Source organism: Saccostrea cucullata, unplaced genomic scaffold (assembly GCF_032062105.1).
Source record: "Saccostrea cucullata isolate Sc308-1 unplaced genomic scaffold, CSIRO_AGI_Scuc_v1 ctg4927, whole genome shotgun sequence".
Lineage (NCBI taxonomy): Eukaryota > Metazoa > Mollusca > Bivalvia > Ostreida > Ostreidae > Saccostrea > Saccostrea cuccullata.
This window is the reverse complement of record NW_026930647.1, coordinates 23,462-42,732: the sequence shown is the minus strand read 5'-3', so window position 1 is coordinate 42,732 and position 19,271 is coordinate 23,462. Positions and strand designations below refer to the sequence as shown.

General features: G+C 34.7%; 2 protein-coding genes across 2 annotated transcripts; one reads left to right on the top strand and one right to left on the bottom strand.

Moving 5' to 3' along the window:
* Nucleotides 1-4: 4 nt before the first annotated feature.
* LOC134229434 (isoleucine--tRNA ligase, cytoplasmic-like) lies at nucleotides 5-13,846 on the bottom strand (the record flags this gene model as incomplete). The annotated part of the gene is given in 23 exon segments (XM_062711188.1): nucleotides 5-27; nucleotides 30-90; nucleotides 345-422; nucleotides 620-711; nucleotides 1,049-1,169; nucleotides 1,461-1,605; nucleotides 6,027-6,110; nucleotides 6,299-6,385; nucleotides 6,720-6,914; nucleotides 7,373-7,446; nucleotides 7,818-7,944; nucleotides 8,233-8,331; nucleotides 8,525-8,616; nucleotides 8,855-8,977; nucleotides 9,448-9,546; nucleotides 9,744-9,804; nucleotides 10,190-10,277; nucleotides 10,404-10,532; nucleotides 10,802-11,021; nucleotides 11,939-12,058; nucleotides 12,270-12,426; nucleotides 12,828-12,964; nucleotides 13,723-13,846. Coding segments are annotated over 22 exon segments (2,397 nt in total), but the record flags the coding sequence as incomplete, so codon positions are not given.
* Nucleotides 13,847-15,229: 1,383 nt separating this feature from the next.
* On the top strand, nucleotides 15,230-18,240 carry LOC134229433 (uncharacterized). The gene is made up of 5 exons (XM_062711187.1): nucleotides 15,230-15,324; nucleotides 16,101-16,354; nucleotides 16,528-16,900; nucleotides 17,011-17,341; nucleotides 17,444-18,240. Exons 2-5 carry the CDS (start codon nucleotides 16,329-16,331, stop codon nucleotides 18,238-18,240), a joined length of 1,527 nt encoding a protein of 508 aa, XP_062567171.1. The 5' UTR covers nucleotides 15,230-15,324; nucleotides 16,101-16,328.
* Nucleotides 18,241-19,271: the final 1,031 nt, after the last annotated feature.

Here is a 19,271-nt window from a genome sequence, read left to right as displayed (position 1 = left end):
CCCGTATGTCCTTTTTTCCCACAGACTAGGGTCTATCAGCTTCCTCAGGTTCTGGAACATGTGCTCTGTTATGTATGGAATCATCGGAGACTGCAATAGATTTAAAATAAATATTTGATACTTGAAGTGTATTTGATTACCATCATTTACTATCAAAAATTATACATAATTTTAGGGAAATCTTAAAGATGAATCAAAATGAATGTACACTTGAACATGTCTATTTAATAAATCATTTTCCAATATAGATTGACCAGTCTTTTGAACATCCTGGAAGGAAGTATTTGTGAATCTAACTTTGAGCAACTGATATAATTGTTGATAATAAACACACTACCACTCACCATAAGCCTGATCATGGTCATCAGTACAGAGAAAAGAGTTTCCAGGGCCTCCCTACAGTCATCTTGGCCACCCTCTCCCTGTTATACAGAAAACAGTATTTAAACATTTATAACTGAGAGTGCTTCCTATTCAAATTCGACAGTAAATCATTAATGCTAACACAGATACACTGTGAAATATTGCCATTTTTACCCTTTTTATATATTTCAAGAATATGAAAAAATATGATTTTTTTTTTTTACAGACGTTTTCTTTTCCCTGCTATAATCCTCACCTTTAGCCTCTTTCTGTTCATTCTGACATACCAGTTGGTGAGCTGATCTACAAACTTGACAAGTCTAGGCATTACTGTGTACAGGCGATAGGCTGTAAAATAAAAATAATAGCTGATTACCATGATAACAGTGTATCATACTCACTCTTCACCATAATTATGTACAGAGTTCATGTAAGATTTCCTTATGAAATTTAAAGATGTATGAAAAAAAAGTTAATTTTGATATTTAACATTTTCATTAAGATAGTAATTGTACATATACAAGCTTCAATTTTTGACGAAGAAATCAACATAATTATCAAAATACAACAATCCAAATACATCACAGTAGCAGGTCTACAAATATGCATATATTTAATACTGAAGCTCTGCTTTTGATTAAGAATATCCAAGAGCCATATCATGATGTCCTTATCTTAAACATACCTTGCATTTCCACCCTGACAAACTTGATGAGTGACTGAGCTAGTGACATAATCCACCTGTCCTTGTAGTTGGCTCGTTTAGTCATCTTGTTCTCATTGTACAAAAATTCTAATCCCTCTTCCTGAAAGTAGTATTAATATTTTTTACATGTATTTCTTGGTAGAAAAAAAGATGTACTCTATTTAAAAAAAGTAACTCTCCCAATCTTCAGTCCCTTTGTTGATCGACAAACAATGAATTTATCATAGTCATAATCCAAAAGCCAAAAATTTTAAAAATGCTTCACCTCCAAGACGAAAATTTTAGGCACAAAATTTTGCTTTCACAACTTGAGAATTTCATCTGGACAATCAGTTTTATATCACAGATATTGGATAAGATATAAGAACACTTCCTATTATGGTGAACTTACTGTTTGATATCTGTCAACGTTCTGCATGAAGAACCTGTAAGCATTGTACCAAGGCAGGAAGACGTCCTTAAGCACTCTTTCTACCCCTTCCTCCTTAAACTTCAGACCCTCAGCCTTCACGGCCGGGGAGTTACACAGGTAGAGTCTGAAACAGTACAGCCAGGAATTATAGATAGATATAATGAAAATCTACAGCAGTGTCACTGCGGGAGAGTTACATAGATACAGTCTGAAACAGTACAGACAGGAATTATAGACAGATATAATGAAAATCTACAGTAGTGTCACAGCGGGGTAGTTACACAGGTACAGTCTGAAACAGTACAGCCAGGAATAATAGACAGAAATAATGAAAATCTACAGTAGTGTCACAGCGGGAGAGTTACACAGATACAGTCTGAAACAGTACAGCCAGGAATTATAGACAGATATAATGAAAATCTACAGTAGTGTCACATCCGGGGAGTTACATAGATAAAGCCTGAAACAGTACAGCCAGGAATTATAGACAGATATAATGAAAATCTACAGTAGTGTCACAGTGGGGGAGTTACACAGGTACAGTCTGAAACAGTACAGCCAGGAATTATACACAGATATAATGAAAATCTACAGTAGTGTCACAGCAGGGGAGTTACACAGGTACAGTCTGAAACAGTACAGCCAGGAATAATAGACAGATATAATGAAAATCTACAGTAGTGTCACAGTGGGGGAGTTACACAGGTACAGTCTGAAACAGTACAGCCAGGAATAATAGACAGATATAATGAAAATCTACAGTAGTGTCACAGTGGGGGAGTTACATAGATAAAGCCTGAAACAGTACAGCCAGGAATTATAGACAGATATAATGAAAATCTACAGTAGTGTCACAGCGGGGTAGTTACACAGGTACAGTCTGAAACAGTACAGCCAGGAATAATAGACAGATATAATGAAAATCTACAGTAGTGTCACAGTGGGGGAGTTACATAGATAAAGCCTGAAACAGTACAGCCAGGAATTATAGACAGATATAATGAAAATCTACAGTAGTGTCACAGCGGGGTAGTTACACAGGTAGAGTCTGAAACAGTACAGCCAGGAATAATAGACAGATATAATGAAAATCTACAGTAGTGTCACAGTGGGGGAGTTACACAGGTACAGTCTGAAACAGTACAGCCAGGAATAATAGACAGATATAATGAAAATCTACAGTAGTGTCACAGCGGGGGGTTACACAGGTACAGTCTGAAACAGTACAGCCAGGAATAATAGACAGAAATAATGAAAATCTACAGTAGTGTCACAGTGGGGGAGTTACACAGGTACAGTCTGAAACAGTACAGCCAGGAATTATACACAGATATAATGAAAATCTACAGTAGTGTCACAGTGGGGGAGTTACACAGGTACAGTCTGAAACAGTACAGCCAGGAATAATAGACAGATATAATGAAAATATACAGTAGTGTCACAGCGGGGCAGTTACACAGGTACAGTCTGAAACAGTACAGCCAGGAATTATAGACAGATATAATGAAAATCTACAGTAGTGTCACAGCGGGGTAGTTACACAGGTAGAGTCTGAAACAGTACAGCCAGGAATAATAGACAGATATAATGAAAATCTACAGTAGTGTCACAGCGGGGGAGTTACACAGGTACAGTCTGAAACAGTACAGCCAGGAATTATACACAGATATAATGAAAATCTACAGTAGTGTCACAGCGGGGGAGTTACACAGGTACAGTCTGAAACAGGTCAGCCAGGAATAAAAGACAGAAATAATGACAAGAGGCCCAAGGGCCTTGAATCGCTCTTCTGATAAATTGTACAACCTATCACTTGTATTTGAAGCCTCTAACCCTAAGTATCCTAAGACCAAAGTTGCATCACCTGACAAAGTTTGATGATTCTTAGCCAATTAGGACTACCTCTTGGTCTACATTCTTGGAAAACCCAAAATGCATCAACTGACACAGTTTGATTATTCTAAGCCAATAAATACCTAAGATACTTAAATATAGCCATAAAATGTCGAAAGTAGGTCACCGTGACCTACTTTTTGGTTGACATTCTCCAAAAACCCAAGATGCATCAACTGACAAAGTTTGATGATTCTAAGCCAGTAAGTACCAGAGATGCTTAAATATAGCCAAAAAATGTCGAAAGTAGGTCACCATGACCTACATTTTAGTCGACATTTTTCAGAGTCCAAAGATGCATCTGCTGACTAAGTTTGATGATTCTAAGCCAATAAATACCTGAGATATTCAAAAGTAGGTCATCATGACCTACTTTTTTGTCGACATTTTCCGAAAACCCAAGATGCATCAACTGACAAAGTTTGATGATTCTAAGCCAGTAAGTACCAGAGATACTTAAATATAGCCATAAAATATCGAAAGTAGGTCACCGTGACCTAATTTTTGGTCATCACTCTCCGAAAACCCAAGATGCATCAACTGACAAAGTTTGATGAGTCTAAGCCAATAAGTACCGGAGATACTTAAATATAGCCATAAAATGTCGAAAGTAGGTCACCGTGACCTAATTTTTGGTCGTCACTCTCCGAAAACCCAAGATGCATCAAGACAACTGACAAAGTTTGATGATTCTAAGCCAATAAGTACCGGAGATACATAAATATAGCCATAAAATGTTGAAAAAGTAGGTCACCGTGACCTAATTTTTGGTTGTCACTCTTCGAAAACCCAAGATGCATCAACTCACAAAGTTTGATGATTCTAAGCCAATAAGTACCGGACATACTTAAATATAGCCATAAAATGTCGAAAGTAGGTCACCGTGACCTAATTTTTGGTCGTCACTCTCCGAAAACCCAAGATGCATCAACTCACAAAGTTTGATGATTCTAAGCCAATAAATACCTAAGATACTTAAATATAGCCATAAAATGCCGAAAGTAGGTCATCGTGACCTACATTTTGGTCGACATTTTTCAGAGTCCCAAGATGCATCTCCTGACCAAGTTTGATGATTTTAGGTCTGAAGGTAATCAAAATATGCCTTTTAAACTATTTGAAAACATATGCCTGCAAAATTCTAAAAGTGGGTCACAGTGACCTACTTTTTCTTAAATATGTTTTAAGGTCCCAAGATGCAGCAACTTACAAGATTTGATGATTCTAACCCTTTCAGTGCCTGAAATAATGGGATTAAATGTTTTAAAAAGGTTAAGTCATAAAGTTCAAAAAGTAGGTCACGGTGACCTACTTTTAAGTTGACATTGTTCAAGGACCCAAGATGCATCAACTGACTAAGTTTCATGATCATAGGCCTTAAAGTGTCCAAAATATGCCTTCAAATCAATTTGAAAACAAATGCCCGCAAAATTAAAAAAGTAGGTCACCGTGACCTACTTTTGAGTTAACATGATGTGAAGTCCTAAGATGCATCAACTTACAAGATTTGATGATCCTAGTCCTTATAGTAAGCAAAATATAAACATTTTTATTAATTGTAAATTTAGGTCAACTTTAAAGTGACCTTGAGACCACGCCCTTTGCCCCAGGGTCATGCCTTGAACAATTTTAAATCTTCAACATATCCTGATCCTTGTATGTAAGTTTGGTGAAAATCTGCCTGGCGGTTCTGGAGAAGAAGATTTTTTAGCAACTAGTACTTTTGGTTTTGTTTTCCTGATTATCTCCCCTTGTTTTACGGTCCCAACCCTTATTTTAGTATAAATGGTAGCCCTTGGGCCAAGGATACCCTGTGGCAAATTTGGTACTGATTGGCCAAAGGGTTCTTTAGTTATGGCCCATATTCTAAAAAGTTAACGCACACCGCACAAATGGCCATAGCATTAGCTCTTTGAGCCTTTGGCTCAGAAGAGCTAAAAATCTACAGTAGTGTCACAATGGGGGAGTTACACAAGTACAGTCTGAAACAGTACAGCCAGGAATAATAGACAGATATAATGAAAATCTACAGTAGTGTCACAGTGGGGGAGTTACACAGGTAAGTCTGAAACAGTACAGCCAGGAATTATAGACAGATATAATGAAAATCTACAGTAGTGTCACAGCGGGGGAGTTACACAGGTACAGTCTGAAACAGTACAGCCAGGAATAATAGACAGATATAATGAAAATCTACAGTAGTGTCACAGTGGGGGAGTTACACAAGTACAGTCTGAAACAGTACAGCCAGGAATTATAGACAGATATAATGAAAATCTGAAACAGTACAGCAAAGATTCACAAACAGAAATAGTGTAAGAGCACAAATATTCGACAAATTGTCAAAATTTTCTCCCCATGAAAATTTGTGGTACTACAGTAATGAAAATCTAGTTAGTGTAGTTTCACACCAACACAATAATACTTCACAAAGGTATAAAGATAAAAAGAGGAATACAGTTCTAAATCATGTAATTCACGACCTACAGATTAAGTAAATTTCATACAGGCTAAATAAGTATTTATCTCTATTAACTACCTTTTCAACTTTAACTTAAATGTCCTTTAAACCTACAGTACACTTTATAACATTTTTTCCCTTTTCAATGATAAACAGAAGAGTCCAGATGTTTGGACTGATTATATTCTTACCTGAGTGCATCAGCACCATATTTGTGGACTATCAGCATTGGATCTGGGTAGTTCTTCAATCTTTTGCTCATCTTATTTCCATCCCTGAATTGTTCAATGTTCATATCAGTATAAGTATTTTTAAATTTTTAATGTATATTATCCATGTCTCTAACAAAGAGTTTGAAAGCACAAACTGACACAAAACTTTTACAATGATTTTTCATTTATGTTTATGTATGTGTGATGTATCCCAGAATTTTTTGGGGGGTTTATCTTTTAGAATAACTTACTCAGCCAACACTATTCCATTGACGATGAGATTCTTGAATGGGGGCTTTCCGAACAGAAGTGTGGAGAGTACAAGCAAGGTATAGAACCTAGAAAAGAAGCAAAACATCTTTATGTTCAAAATATTACTTTAGAAATAGCTTCTATAATACTAATTATAACTAAATTTATTAAATGTCCAGATTTACAAATGATGGTATTATATAACAAATCATGAAAACTGAATACAGTAAAACTTGGTTTTAATGAAGTCACTGGGGCCTGTGAAATCACTTCGCTATATTCATAATTCCGTATATCCATATAAGGAATTTGTTAAATTTATATAGCTGGGGATCAAAGTTAATTTTACTATATCTGTGAATTCACAATATCAGTGTTCATACTGAAGGAGTTTTGCTGTATAGTTCATTATAGAATTACCATCCCCTGGTCTGGTCTATTCCTTCTGCAATGAAGTCGGCAGGAAACGCATCATCAAACTCTTTCTTCCTCTCAAACGGGTAATGGACTTGGGCATAGGGCATGCTCCCACTCTCAAACCAACAGTCAAACACCTCTAGGGTGCGTCTCAAAACTCCTTTTCCCATCTTAGATGGAATGGTGATATGATCCACTCTTAACAAAAATTTGTTTAATTTGAAAAAATCACATGGTTTCAATTAATGTTCAGGTAGATTTCTCCTTCTAAATAATAAAATAATTTTTATTTATTTCCATTTCTATTCAATTGGAATGCATCACAGTTCTCTGTATAAAGTAAACATATGCTTTTTTTTTGACAATATTTGATTAAGGTTCATCATAACTGTGATAAGAGAGATAACTCTTAATGACATAAATGTCTATTATTCCTTTAAAAATTAGTCAAGTTGAAGTGTATTTGTTGTCCAATTTGTTCCTGCAAGCTATGCTATAATTGTTTGTATTTTATTCAACAAAATTAATTCATTTCTCTTCAAAAAACCATAAGAGTTACAAAATATTTTGTATGAGTGAGCAGAGGGGTTGTGATCCTTAAAGTGTCTACAGTTCCTTTATGTGACTATTGAATGTAATGACAGAATCTCCCTTACGATTCTCTGTGAAGGTCCTTGACCTCTACACCAGACAGCTTCTTCAGCTCCTCCACAGACCCAACACACACAATCTGAAATTCACACAACAAAATAAAGCACTTTTTTTTTTTTTAAAAGGCATACAGTGTACATCAGAACATCTTTTTTACAATAAAGTTTCTTAATCAGTAATAATTTTGCTACTTCATGAGTCTTTTTAGAAAAAAAAATGGATATCAGAATTCTCATGCCATAATGTAATTATCTTGACAAATCTCTTAGGTTTTTAAGGTTCATTGATACTCTAATAAGAGAGATAACTCTTAATGACATAAATTTCTCTTATTCCTTTTTAGAATTGTCAAGTTCAAGTGGGTTTTTTTTGTCCAATTTTGCCCCACAAGCTATGCTATAATTGTTTGTATTTCATTTATAAAAGACATTTCTGTATTCGAAATCCTACCTCTTCCCCATCCTCACTGATCCAGAGGGGGATCGGTGTCCCCCAGTACCTGTTACGTGATATCGCCCAATCACGCGCCTCCCGCAGCCAGTTAGCAAACCTCTTCTCCTTCACAAAGTCTGGCACCCTGAAAAAAAAAGATATGTAAGTTTTCTTAACTGATTTAATCCATGAGAAGCAAATTAAAGTTTTATGTATACAGTAAAACTCAATTATAACGAAGTAACTGGGACCTGTGTAATTACTTCGGGCTATTTAGTAATTCGTTACATCCGTGTATATAGCTGGGGACCCAAAATAACTTCACTATATCCGTGAATTCACAATATTCGTGTTTGTACTAAAGGAGTTTTCCTATACTATGTGGTAGTTGGTAATTTTATTTCGATGAAAAATGAAATGGTTATTTGCTGACCAGTATATTTTTTGGTTGTTCTCTAGAAGTTGTGTTGTTGCTTGTTCCACTCTCACAAACCAGCTGGGCACAGCCTTGTAGATCAATGGTGTCTCTGACCTGAATAAAAGATTCCAAGTTATTGCTACAATATCCTATATAAGATCATACCTAGTCAGTGAGTGTATTTTCATTTCATTTGTACTTTAACAACTAATTTCAAAACATTTTTTTTCTGACAAAGTACACGTTTTTCATGCTTTGAAAGATCCACTACAAAAATTTAAAACAAAGTGACATTTTGAGCTTGTACCTCCAACAGAATGGGTAGCTATGCTTAAATGTGGACTGATGAACGAGACGATCCCTCTGTTTCAGGTTTTTCACAATTGCTTTGTCTGCATCCTACAATACAAGAACAGCAACACATCAAAACAAATTCACTACAAATATTAAAGACTCAATGCCTATTCATATACAGGTAGACGTATGTGTATTTTCAATTTCCTGCAAAAATTACATACTTGCAGTCCATGCACCTCATGAACTCGCAGATATATATGAAACAAATAAATAAATAAATGCTTTAACTCTTTATAGTTAATATATGTAGTGTATAATTCAAGAAATAAAATTAACTTACCTTGACATATTGACCTTTGAAGTCTGTGACCTCTTCAGTGAACTTTCCTGAGGCATCAACAGGGCATATGATTTTCATGTCTCGGGTGATGACACCATATCTCAAACACACCCGATAATCGTCCTGGAGGACAAAACAGCATGATACAGGTCAAAAACAAAAACAAATGTCTTAATACCTGTATATTTGTTATACATCATTTCATTGGCAATTCCTATGATTCTGTTAATATATATAACCTTTCACCTCTAAATGTAACCTTGACATTCATTTGTTACACCTTAACCTTCAATAATTAAAACATAGTGTCTATCTCATATTTCATTAAAAGCTCTGACCAAATTTGCAGCTGCAAACATACAGGCAAATATAAACAGGGGAATGACATTGATCTAAAATACAATGTACATTCTTGAACTACCACATCTTTACAAATTTTTACAAAAAGTATACTTGTTAGAAAACAGGGGATACTATATGCAACTTATGATTTATTCATCATTTTAAAAAGATCCATTATTTAAAATGAGACTGAGTTACATGTATGTTTACAAATAGAATATAAACACAATGCAAGACAAAAATTAAAGTACCTCTCCAAAGTATGGTGACTGGTGAACAACCCCTGTACCACTCTCAGCGGTTACATAGTCATCCATCAAGACTCTAAAGGCGTCAGTCTTCTCTCTCATCTACAGGTCAATCAAATTTTTAAAATTTGGATCAAAAACTTTCATTTAATTCATCTATACATACATACATGTAAGTTTATTACAAAAATAGTCTTTCCTTCAAAGCAGTTCATTATTTATTTGTCAGTTATTCAATTGATGATACTTTCAAGATTGAAAGGATAGAGCATATGGAAATACCAAGGCATGGTACTCACATATCTGAAATATGGAAAAATTGGTTCATATTTTCTGCCTTCCAGCTTCTTTCCTTGAAATCTGTGAAAATAATGAATGATAGTCTGAGTTTTCAAATACATGTAATCTGCCTTACACTTAAACATGGACAGCAAGAACACATGCACAAAATGACCTATAGGTCTCTCCATGAAAGAGCTAAAATTCCATTGATTTGGGTTGAAAGGATATGGGCTGTAAATGCTGAATTTCAAAAGAATCCCCTTTTCATATATACATTCATACAAATAATCTGATCGATAGTTGTGATAAACACTATAAATGAAATTTATTTTTCCAGGAATATTTCTGCTTTTAAAGTAATTGAAAGCTAAATCTGAAACATCTCATCAGTCATTTTTCAGATGCATTTTCTTGCGGTTGACCTCGTTAGCAAGATCCTCTATGTACTGATTAAAATCCTTACTTTTCTAAAACTGTGTATTCATCTTCTTTCTTGAACAAAGCTTCAAGTCTAGCTTCCATCATTATGTACACCTTTCCTGTGGCTTTATCTATCAACAACAAAAATTTTAATTTATTAGAGCCATATCATTATGACAAAATGGGAGTTTATATATGTAAGTATCTTCAGCATATTACATGTATTAGCTACATAGACTATTACTCAGAGAATGTACCTTTGACTTTTACGTAAATCATCTCTGGATTCACACACACAGCCAAGTTGCTAGGCAATGTCCAAGGCGTTGTCGTCCAGGCAATGACAGCTACTCCAGGTTCATCAAGTAGGGGAAAGTTCACAATGACTAAAATTAAGATTAAAATGCTTTTCAAAAATACATAGAGCTTAGATTTAAAACGCTGTTTTGTTTTTTCGTTTTTTTTTTTTTTAATATTTAAAATCAGCATAACTTGCAAAATAAAACAAAAAAGGCAAAATGTAAATTAATTTTCAGATCATCTACCAACAAGTTCATCTACATATATATCCAAAGTAATATATTTTCTTTTTCTTTTTCCTTTCTTATATCTTTGTTGTTTTTTGCCTAATATTGTTGCTCAAAAAAAAAATTACCTGCTGGATCCACCACATCCTTGTAATTCTGTCCCGACTCAAAGTTTGACAAAGGAGTGTTACACGCAGTAGAAAAAGGCATGACCTTTGACCCTTTGTAAACTAGTCCACTATTGTACAGCTCCTTGAACACCCACCAGATACTCTCCATGAAAGTGGGATACATTGTTTTGTAGTCATTCTCAAAGTCAATCCAGCGTCCAAGCCGGGTCACAATCTCCTACAATGACCATCAAAGTACAGTAGTATAATTTTTAATAATTAATTAATACTGGTATTAAGTAATAATTAATTGTGCAGGGAGGAATTGAATATCATTCTAGTTTTGAATATGCATATATCTCATCTCCCAACCGGCAGAATACATCCCAACAAATTTGATTTATCTCACCTTGAACCCAGATAGGGCTGTATCAATGTATCGATACGTATCGATATTCAAGAAAAAAATCATATCGAAAAATTACTTCCAATACGTATCAGACAAGCAGTTTTTCTTCTAATTCTGCTAAAAAGATGGGAATTTTAATCAGCAAAGATTATATTTAACTTTTTTGAATTAAAACTAATCAATAATCATAGATTTATTAAAGAAATAACACAGTTTTTATAGTTATTATAAATTGCATAACAATTTTATTTTAACATGTTGATTTTACAGTCATTAAAAGTTTCGATTGGAAGTGTTTTATTTATTGACTATTTGATGAGAACTTTGAAATGGGTAATAAAACACAAATTTTTTTATGAAATCCATACATTAAATGATTAATAAGCCTTTTTTGATGGACTTGTTTTAGAATCCAGTATATCGGATATCACTTTAAAAAATATTGTATCGTATCGTATCGAAATTTTTTGCTCAATACACAGCCCTAAACCCAGAAGATGATTTCATTACATTTTATATTTATCTCACCTCCAGCTCAGCAGAAAATTACATGATAATTTATCTCACCTTCACTAAGCTGTGTATCTCATGACAATTTATATCTATCTCACCTCCCACTCAGTTGAGTATCTCATGACAATTTATACCTATCTCACCTCCCACTCAGTTGAGTATCTCATGACAATTTATACCTATCTCACCTCCCACTCAGTTGAGTATCTCATGACAATTTATACCTATCTCACCTCCCACTCAGTTGAGTATCTCATGACAATTTTGCGACACTCTGCATTGTAAGCTGCTATCCCCATCTTCTCCACATCTTCTGGCCCTTTGATCCCTAATGTTTTGTCAATCTCATACTCCTATTATAAAGATTTAAATATTCCAACACTTCGTACCAACACTAGGTAAAAAAATCATTTTCTCTGAAAATTTCAATTTGAATAATAAAATTTGAAAGCATATTCTCTAGTATGTATAAAAAATAATTTCTCCCTGGGGGTTAAAAAAAATGAGTCAGTTCATTTTTAAAATTTTAGTTTCAATTAAGCCTTAAGAATATTAAGTACTAACCACTGGGAGACCATGACAATCCCATCCAAACCTTCTCTCCACATGGTAGCCTGTCTGGTGGGCCCAGCGGGTGACTACGTCTTTTATTGTTCCTGCCAAGATATGTCCATAATGAGGCAGTCCTGTAGCAAATGGTGGCCCATCATAAAACGTGTACCTGTAATAATTATTTTTCCATCAATTGCCTGTGCTGAATATTGTTCATTCTTATTTTGAAACAAAACTTTTCTTATTAAGTTTCCACAATTTAAATTTGTTATTATTTATCAATTTAAGGGTTTAGAACCCTGGGTTTTAACTCAATTTAGAAGCTTATGTACACAGTTCTTTGAACTTTTTCTTGAACATGTGTCACTAGTTAGTCAATATATTTGGGTCTCAATATATAGCTCAGTGGTTACAGCACTGCCACTGTATGCCAGAGGCCCTGGGTTCATGTCCCAGTTGAGAATTGATTTTTCACCACCTTTGACATATGACATTTCTTGGATAAAAATTCTCCTAAGTGTCCATAGAGAGACAAATTAAATCATTTAATATTCTTTTCCACCTCATTACCTGGGTTTCCCTTTAGACTGTTTTAATGATGTACGGAAGGCATCAATTTCTTTCCAGTACTTAAGGACCTTCTCCTCCTCATCTGGAAAACTTATATTTGTGGAAGGTACAGGCTGTGCCATTTCAGGTATATCTCACTATAGAAAAGGAATCAAAGAATATTGCTTTTTGTTGTATATGTTTTTGCCATGGTGAGAGAAGTATTTGTTAATGGCGACCAGAAATTCTGAAATGAAGACCAAAATTTTTTAGGTCATTATAATTTAGCAATCTAAAAGTTAGTGTGACTTGAAGCACTGAATCAATCTCTAACCCTGTTGAAGTAAAGAGAAAACAATGAGCCCTGAAGTCAACAGCATACATGTATGCTAGGAACACTTGCCCATCAACTGAGTAATATTTGAATTGATAGTTCAAGCATATAAAGTTTTCTTCTTCCTATGAAGTGAAGGGCCGCTGCTGCAGCATTTTCTCACTTTGATTAAAAACATGTACGTGTGGGGTAGTCCACGCGTCTATTTACAATTTTTAAATCTGATTAAAACATGTCCTGCTTCATTTACGGTGCTTTATATCCCTGAATCCTGGTCTTAAAGGACTCCAGGGACATGGTCGTGGTGATGGTGTCTTCTGGCAGCTGGTTCCATACAGATCTGCAGCTAACATGTAGCTCAAATACTAGTTGCCAGTAATGTTTTGAAATATTAGATTAATTGCTTTCAGACACAAAGAAAAAATAATTAAAGCAACAAAAAAAATATAAAGAATCAAAATGAAAGTACATGCTTTAGGAATTCAACCATACTTTACGTCACTGAGCATTGAAACGGATACACGGAAACTTGGCCTTTTTACATCATTTTAAAAAGTTTGATTATTTTTACAAGATACAAACCTGCTAATTTTGAGAAATTTAAGAGGAATGGACCATCGCAAGGCTAGATAACCGAGGAATACTTTCACAAATGTTGCATCAGTTTGTACCGGTATAAAACATGTGTACCGGAAGTATAAATTATATAAAACCTAAAACCATCATTGTAGATGCGTTTTTTCGATTTTCTTTTTCATCCGAACTATATTTAACGATCTCCGATCCTCAGCAAGGCGAGATAACTCGTACTCATATTCGGAAATAGTTTATTCGTACCATAAAATCCGGTATTTATAATTTTTGGAAATCTTTTGTGAAAGAAGGAAAGTATATTAACGATGTAACTAGTAAACAATCAACAATGGAGGGAAATCCCTCTAGAGCAAGAAACAAGAAAGGTCGCTTCAAAAAAGGGACCAGCAGTTTTTCTAGCATTTGTGTAAACACCGGTATTGATGAAAATAACAATGAAACCCAGATCAGCAGTTTTCCCACAGACACTTGCGTAAATAACAGTACTGCCGTTGACGTAAACAACTCTGAAACTCAGACATCCGAACATGATGATGATGTAAGTTCCACTGATTTAAGTGAGACCGAAGAAAGTGAAGAATTGTCTAGAGTATACACCAATATCTTTGATGGTCGAAGGATCATAGAGTTTGCCGTTTTAGTTGAACATCTAAAACGAGGATGTTTTGTTTGTCATACGCCACTTGACTTAGCGAATTGTGTAAAAGAAAGACAGTATGGCCTTGCGAGTCTTTTATACATAGAGTGTACAAACTGCAAGGAGTTGACAATTGTGCCAACCGGGAAGCGACACAACATTGGTCCAAATGGCCAAGGTCCATTTGATGTGAATACAAAGCTTGGGGTTGGTATGTATTTATTTGGTTGTTTGTTTTTTCTTCTATTTTGAATATATGAAAAATAAGAACATACAATGTATGTGTATTTCTGAAAATAATTCCAATGATTCTTCTTTTTATATGACACAGATAAGCAGCCTAATGATCCTCTAAACTTTTGATAAAGAAATAATTATTTGGTTCATAATAATAATCATAGCAATGATAATGGTGACAAGTTATGAAGGTTTTATAAATATAAAATTTATTGTAGCTTTGACCCATGCTGGAGTTGGGGAGGCTGTTGTGACAAAGCTCTTTTCAACTCTCAACATCCATTGCCTTAGTCATAGCAATTTGAAAAAGAGAGAGAGAGAATGTGCCCCTGTATTTGAGTCACTTGCTAAAATGACATGCAATGATGCATTGGAGAATGAGGCACATACATCAGGGTAAATATTTTCATTGTGAAAATTACTTCCATAGTATTCATCATAACATCTCATAAAATCATATAGCATTGTCATTTTATAAATATGTACTTGTATTTGGTATAATGTTTATATTGATCACATTATAAGTAACATATTTCAGATATTTTCTAAAGAAATTTTGCACACCTACTGATTTTTTTTCATTAGTATACGTGTGATTTTCATACTTCATATCTTTCTAAATATTTCAATTCATTCTAGTGATAGTGGTTTGATACTGTCTTACGACGCTGGTTGGCAAAAGAGAGGAAGTGGAAGAAATTATAATAGTTTATCAGGTATTTTATGATGTGATTTTTTTTATAACATTATGAATGAATTTTATATTGTATAAATACATATGTATTTATGAATATGAAAGAAGAGTTTTGAAACCCCAAAATGTCATTGTATGCTAATGAAATGAATAGAGGGTATTCAATCTTTTGTGGTTGCATATTGAATTTATTTCATGAGTGGGACACTTTTTTTTCATATTTTCTTGAGTGTAAAACATGATTGAAAGTATGAGAAAAAAAATCAGGTCTCACAACTGAAATAAATGCCATATCCAACTACAAAACATTGATTTTTCTTTTTATTACATTTTCTTTCATTTTCCATTTGCCCATATCTTTTTGTAGTTTCATAGTGTCATAGTAAACATATTGTCATAGTTGATTAGCTAAGTAACATAGTATTGAAAACATACAAGGTTGAGACATAGTTGAATAGACTTTGATGTTTACAAAGAATTGTATGGGTACATAAAAAAGAAATAGCTATCCAGGTTCAATCAAGGGTGTACAGGGATTTACCCCAGGTTGTATTCCATACACCCTTTGGCCTCCGGCCTCAGAGGGTATGGAATAAAACCTGGGGTCAATCCCTGTACACCCTTGATTGAACCTGGATAACTAAAAGAATTTCACTGTTGAAAATGTAATAAAGTAATTTCAATATCAAGAAATACACATGAACATTCAATTATTATGGATATAAAAGTAAAAAAAGAAGACACACACATGTATAAATGAATAAATGAGTTTTTTTTCTCTTATCAACCATTTATCAGGTCATGGATCAATGATTGGATGTAAAACTGGAAAGGTGGTAGGCTATGATGTGATGGCAAAGAGTTGCAGAGTATGTAAAAGTGCTGAGCTCCGAGGACGGGAGAAGAAAGAACATGATTGTAGAAAGAATTGGGAGGGAAGCTCAAAATCAATGGAACCATCCATGGCTGTAAAGATCCTAAAAAGTATTGAAAACAAGGGGCACAAAGTGAAAACTTTAGTTATGGATGATGACACTAGTACCATTCATAAAGTAAGATTGGAGGTAAATGCTGACATGCAGAAATGTAGTGATAAGAACCATACGTTCAAAAACTTTGCAAATAATCTGTATGCCTTGCAGAAAGAAAAATATAAGAGGATACTGAGTGTCAAAACTATAGGTCACATAAAAAAGTGCTTTGCGTATGCTGTGTCCTCTAACAGAGAAGAACCCATATCATTGAAAGAAAACCTACTAGCCATTCCAAACCACCTATATGGTAAACATTCATCATGCCAAGTGAAATGGTGCAGATATCTACAAAATAAGGAAACGTACACACCGAAGCATCTTCCCTATGGAAAATATCTCACCGACACGAATCTGTTTGAAGACCTTCAGCAACTTTTTACATCATATGCTAATCAGTCAGAGAGACTTTCTTTACTTGAAAGCACGCAACATAATGAAAATTTCAACCACATTGTATCCAGGAAAAACCCCAAGAATAATTTTTATTCAGGATCGGAAAGTACAAGTGTGAGAGTTGCAGCAGCAGTCTGTGAGAAAAATATTGGAGCTCCATATGTACTTCAGGTAACTTCATATAGAAAAGTTGTATCATTTATTATCTTTCTCACCAGTGAATGAAAATACAATGTACATGTAAAAATATAACATTCAAAATTTGTGTTTTTTTATTGCAGATACATGAAGAGCTATCATTGTCTCCTGGAACATGCACCGCAAAAGACGCTGAAAGAAAAATGAAGAAAAGGAAAAAGAATTTCGAACAAATATCTTCAAAAGAGTTCAAAAAAAGAAGAGTTGAACTGAAGAAGAAGTCGGCATCTGCAATATCATCATCTGAAACAAGGGAGGGTATAACTTATGAGAGTGGTGTACTTTCTCAAAGTAGTAGTATTCCTGATGAAAGAATGGAGACTATTCCATCCCCTCCAGAACAGCTCCACCAAGTTCCACTGCCTCCGGGTGAATACAGTAGAGTCTACTTTGATCTAGAGACAACTGGTTTAGGTATGTGGGTAAAATTGTTATTTATCCTTACAAATATATATAACAGAAATATCGTGTAATTTTCTTATAAACTCATATCTTATACTTTTTCATTTTTTTCAGATGCATCATGTGAAATAACACAAATGGCTGCAAGGTGTGCTGATTTCTCTTTTTGTGAGTATGTGCTACCATCAGTTGCCATACAGGAGACAGCCTCAAGGATAACAGGACTTACCTGTGATGGTTCTACTTTATACAAGAATGGTGTTCCCGTGCAAGCATGTTCCATACAGGAGTGTTTGACATCATTTCGTGAGTGGCTAAATAATACACCGGGGATACGTAAACCTGTGTTATTTGCTCACAACTGCAGAAAATTTGACAGTGTCGTTTTATGCAGAGCTATGAGAAAGTTTTCCAATATACCACTACAAGACTGCATTATTGGATTCTGTGATACTCTTCCTATGTTGAAAGAACACACATCTTGTAATCCATCCAATTCAACTCTGGAGACCCTTGTGCTTGAAATACTAGGCTGTACATTTGATGCACATGATGCTTTAGAAGATTGTGCATATCTGCAGAAACTTGTTGAGTACCACAACACAGAATCCTATTACTTGAACTATTCTTTCAGCATGGATTATATCATGCAAGTTGTCAACCAGATGGAAGTTTCTAAATCTAATCTGCAAACTTTGATGCCCTTGATAAGGAACAAAGTAGTGTCGGAGAGCATGGTGAAAAAGATGTCGCTCTCTGGACTGTCTCTGCATCATATTCAGTTGGCATACAACAGAGGAGGGTTTGATGGTGTACACAGTGTACTCAGTGAAAATTTCAATGGGAAACCCAGAGTGACAAAACGAAAAAACATTATTACATCTGTTGTTCAGTTCTTGAAAGAAACATAACTCTTACATTTGATGTGGATGTAAAGATGTGGTGTTTCATTTCCATGGTTATTATGCTGGATACACCTGGTTTTTAGTAATTTATTTTATATCAACATACCTAATAAATGTTTTTATGTGCACAAATACAGTGTAACCATCCTATACTGAATATAAATTGCCAAAACCTTGAAGACATCTCTTTTTCCTTATATAAACCTATATGGGTGATAACGTATTATCTTTGAAAAACACATGGAAACAATACAAATAAATGTTTTATTTATTATTCAAATCAATAGTATGAACAAATAAAATGTCATTTGTTTTGAAATTTACACTTTCAATTTTTGTGACCTGAGGATCGGAGAACCTTAATTTTCACCTTAAAATCTTAATGCACGTAGGATCCAGAGGACCCCCACCCCCCACACACAGACACACGCGGAATTTGCGGGGTAAGATGTACAATTCAAATTAATTCAATTAGTTTACTGCAATTAATTAGGGGTCTTAACCCTTATATCCAAACCGAGAAAAGTTACCTCGATCAATGACAGAACCCCCTCCGCCGTAGACATCATGGACCTAAGTTGGTAAGAAAAGTCATCAGTATGACGGTTTGGAAGCGATCGACTACACCCCCCCCCCCAATTTCCATGAATGGGTAGAACACCCCCCCCCCCCCCGATGGGGAAGGCGTGTGTAGGATCCGCGCCTGATCTTTCTTGATATTTTTCATGTTTCACTGTTTAGGTACATGTATGCAATAAAGGAAAATTATACTGCGAATTGACAACCTATCAAAATGTTGTGAATGCTTGTTTTCTTCATTCTATAAAATCGGGAATGTCACCCTCATTGAAGATTGGTTGCCAGAAAAAAAAACTATTCCTTTTTTTTAAATTTTGATGTAAAAAAATTCTCTGTTTTAATTTTGTTGCAGCGAAATGGAATTAATCAAATCAAATTACATGTATCGTGAAACTATATAAAAAAAATGTAAAAAATTTTTTTTTGAATCGCTAAAAGTATTGATCTTTTATAAGTGA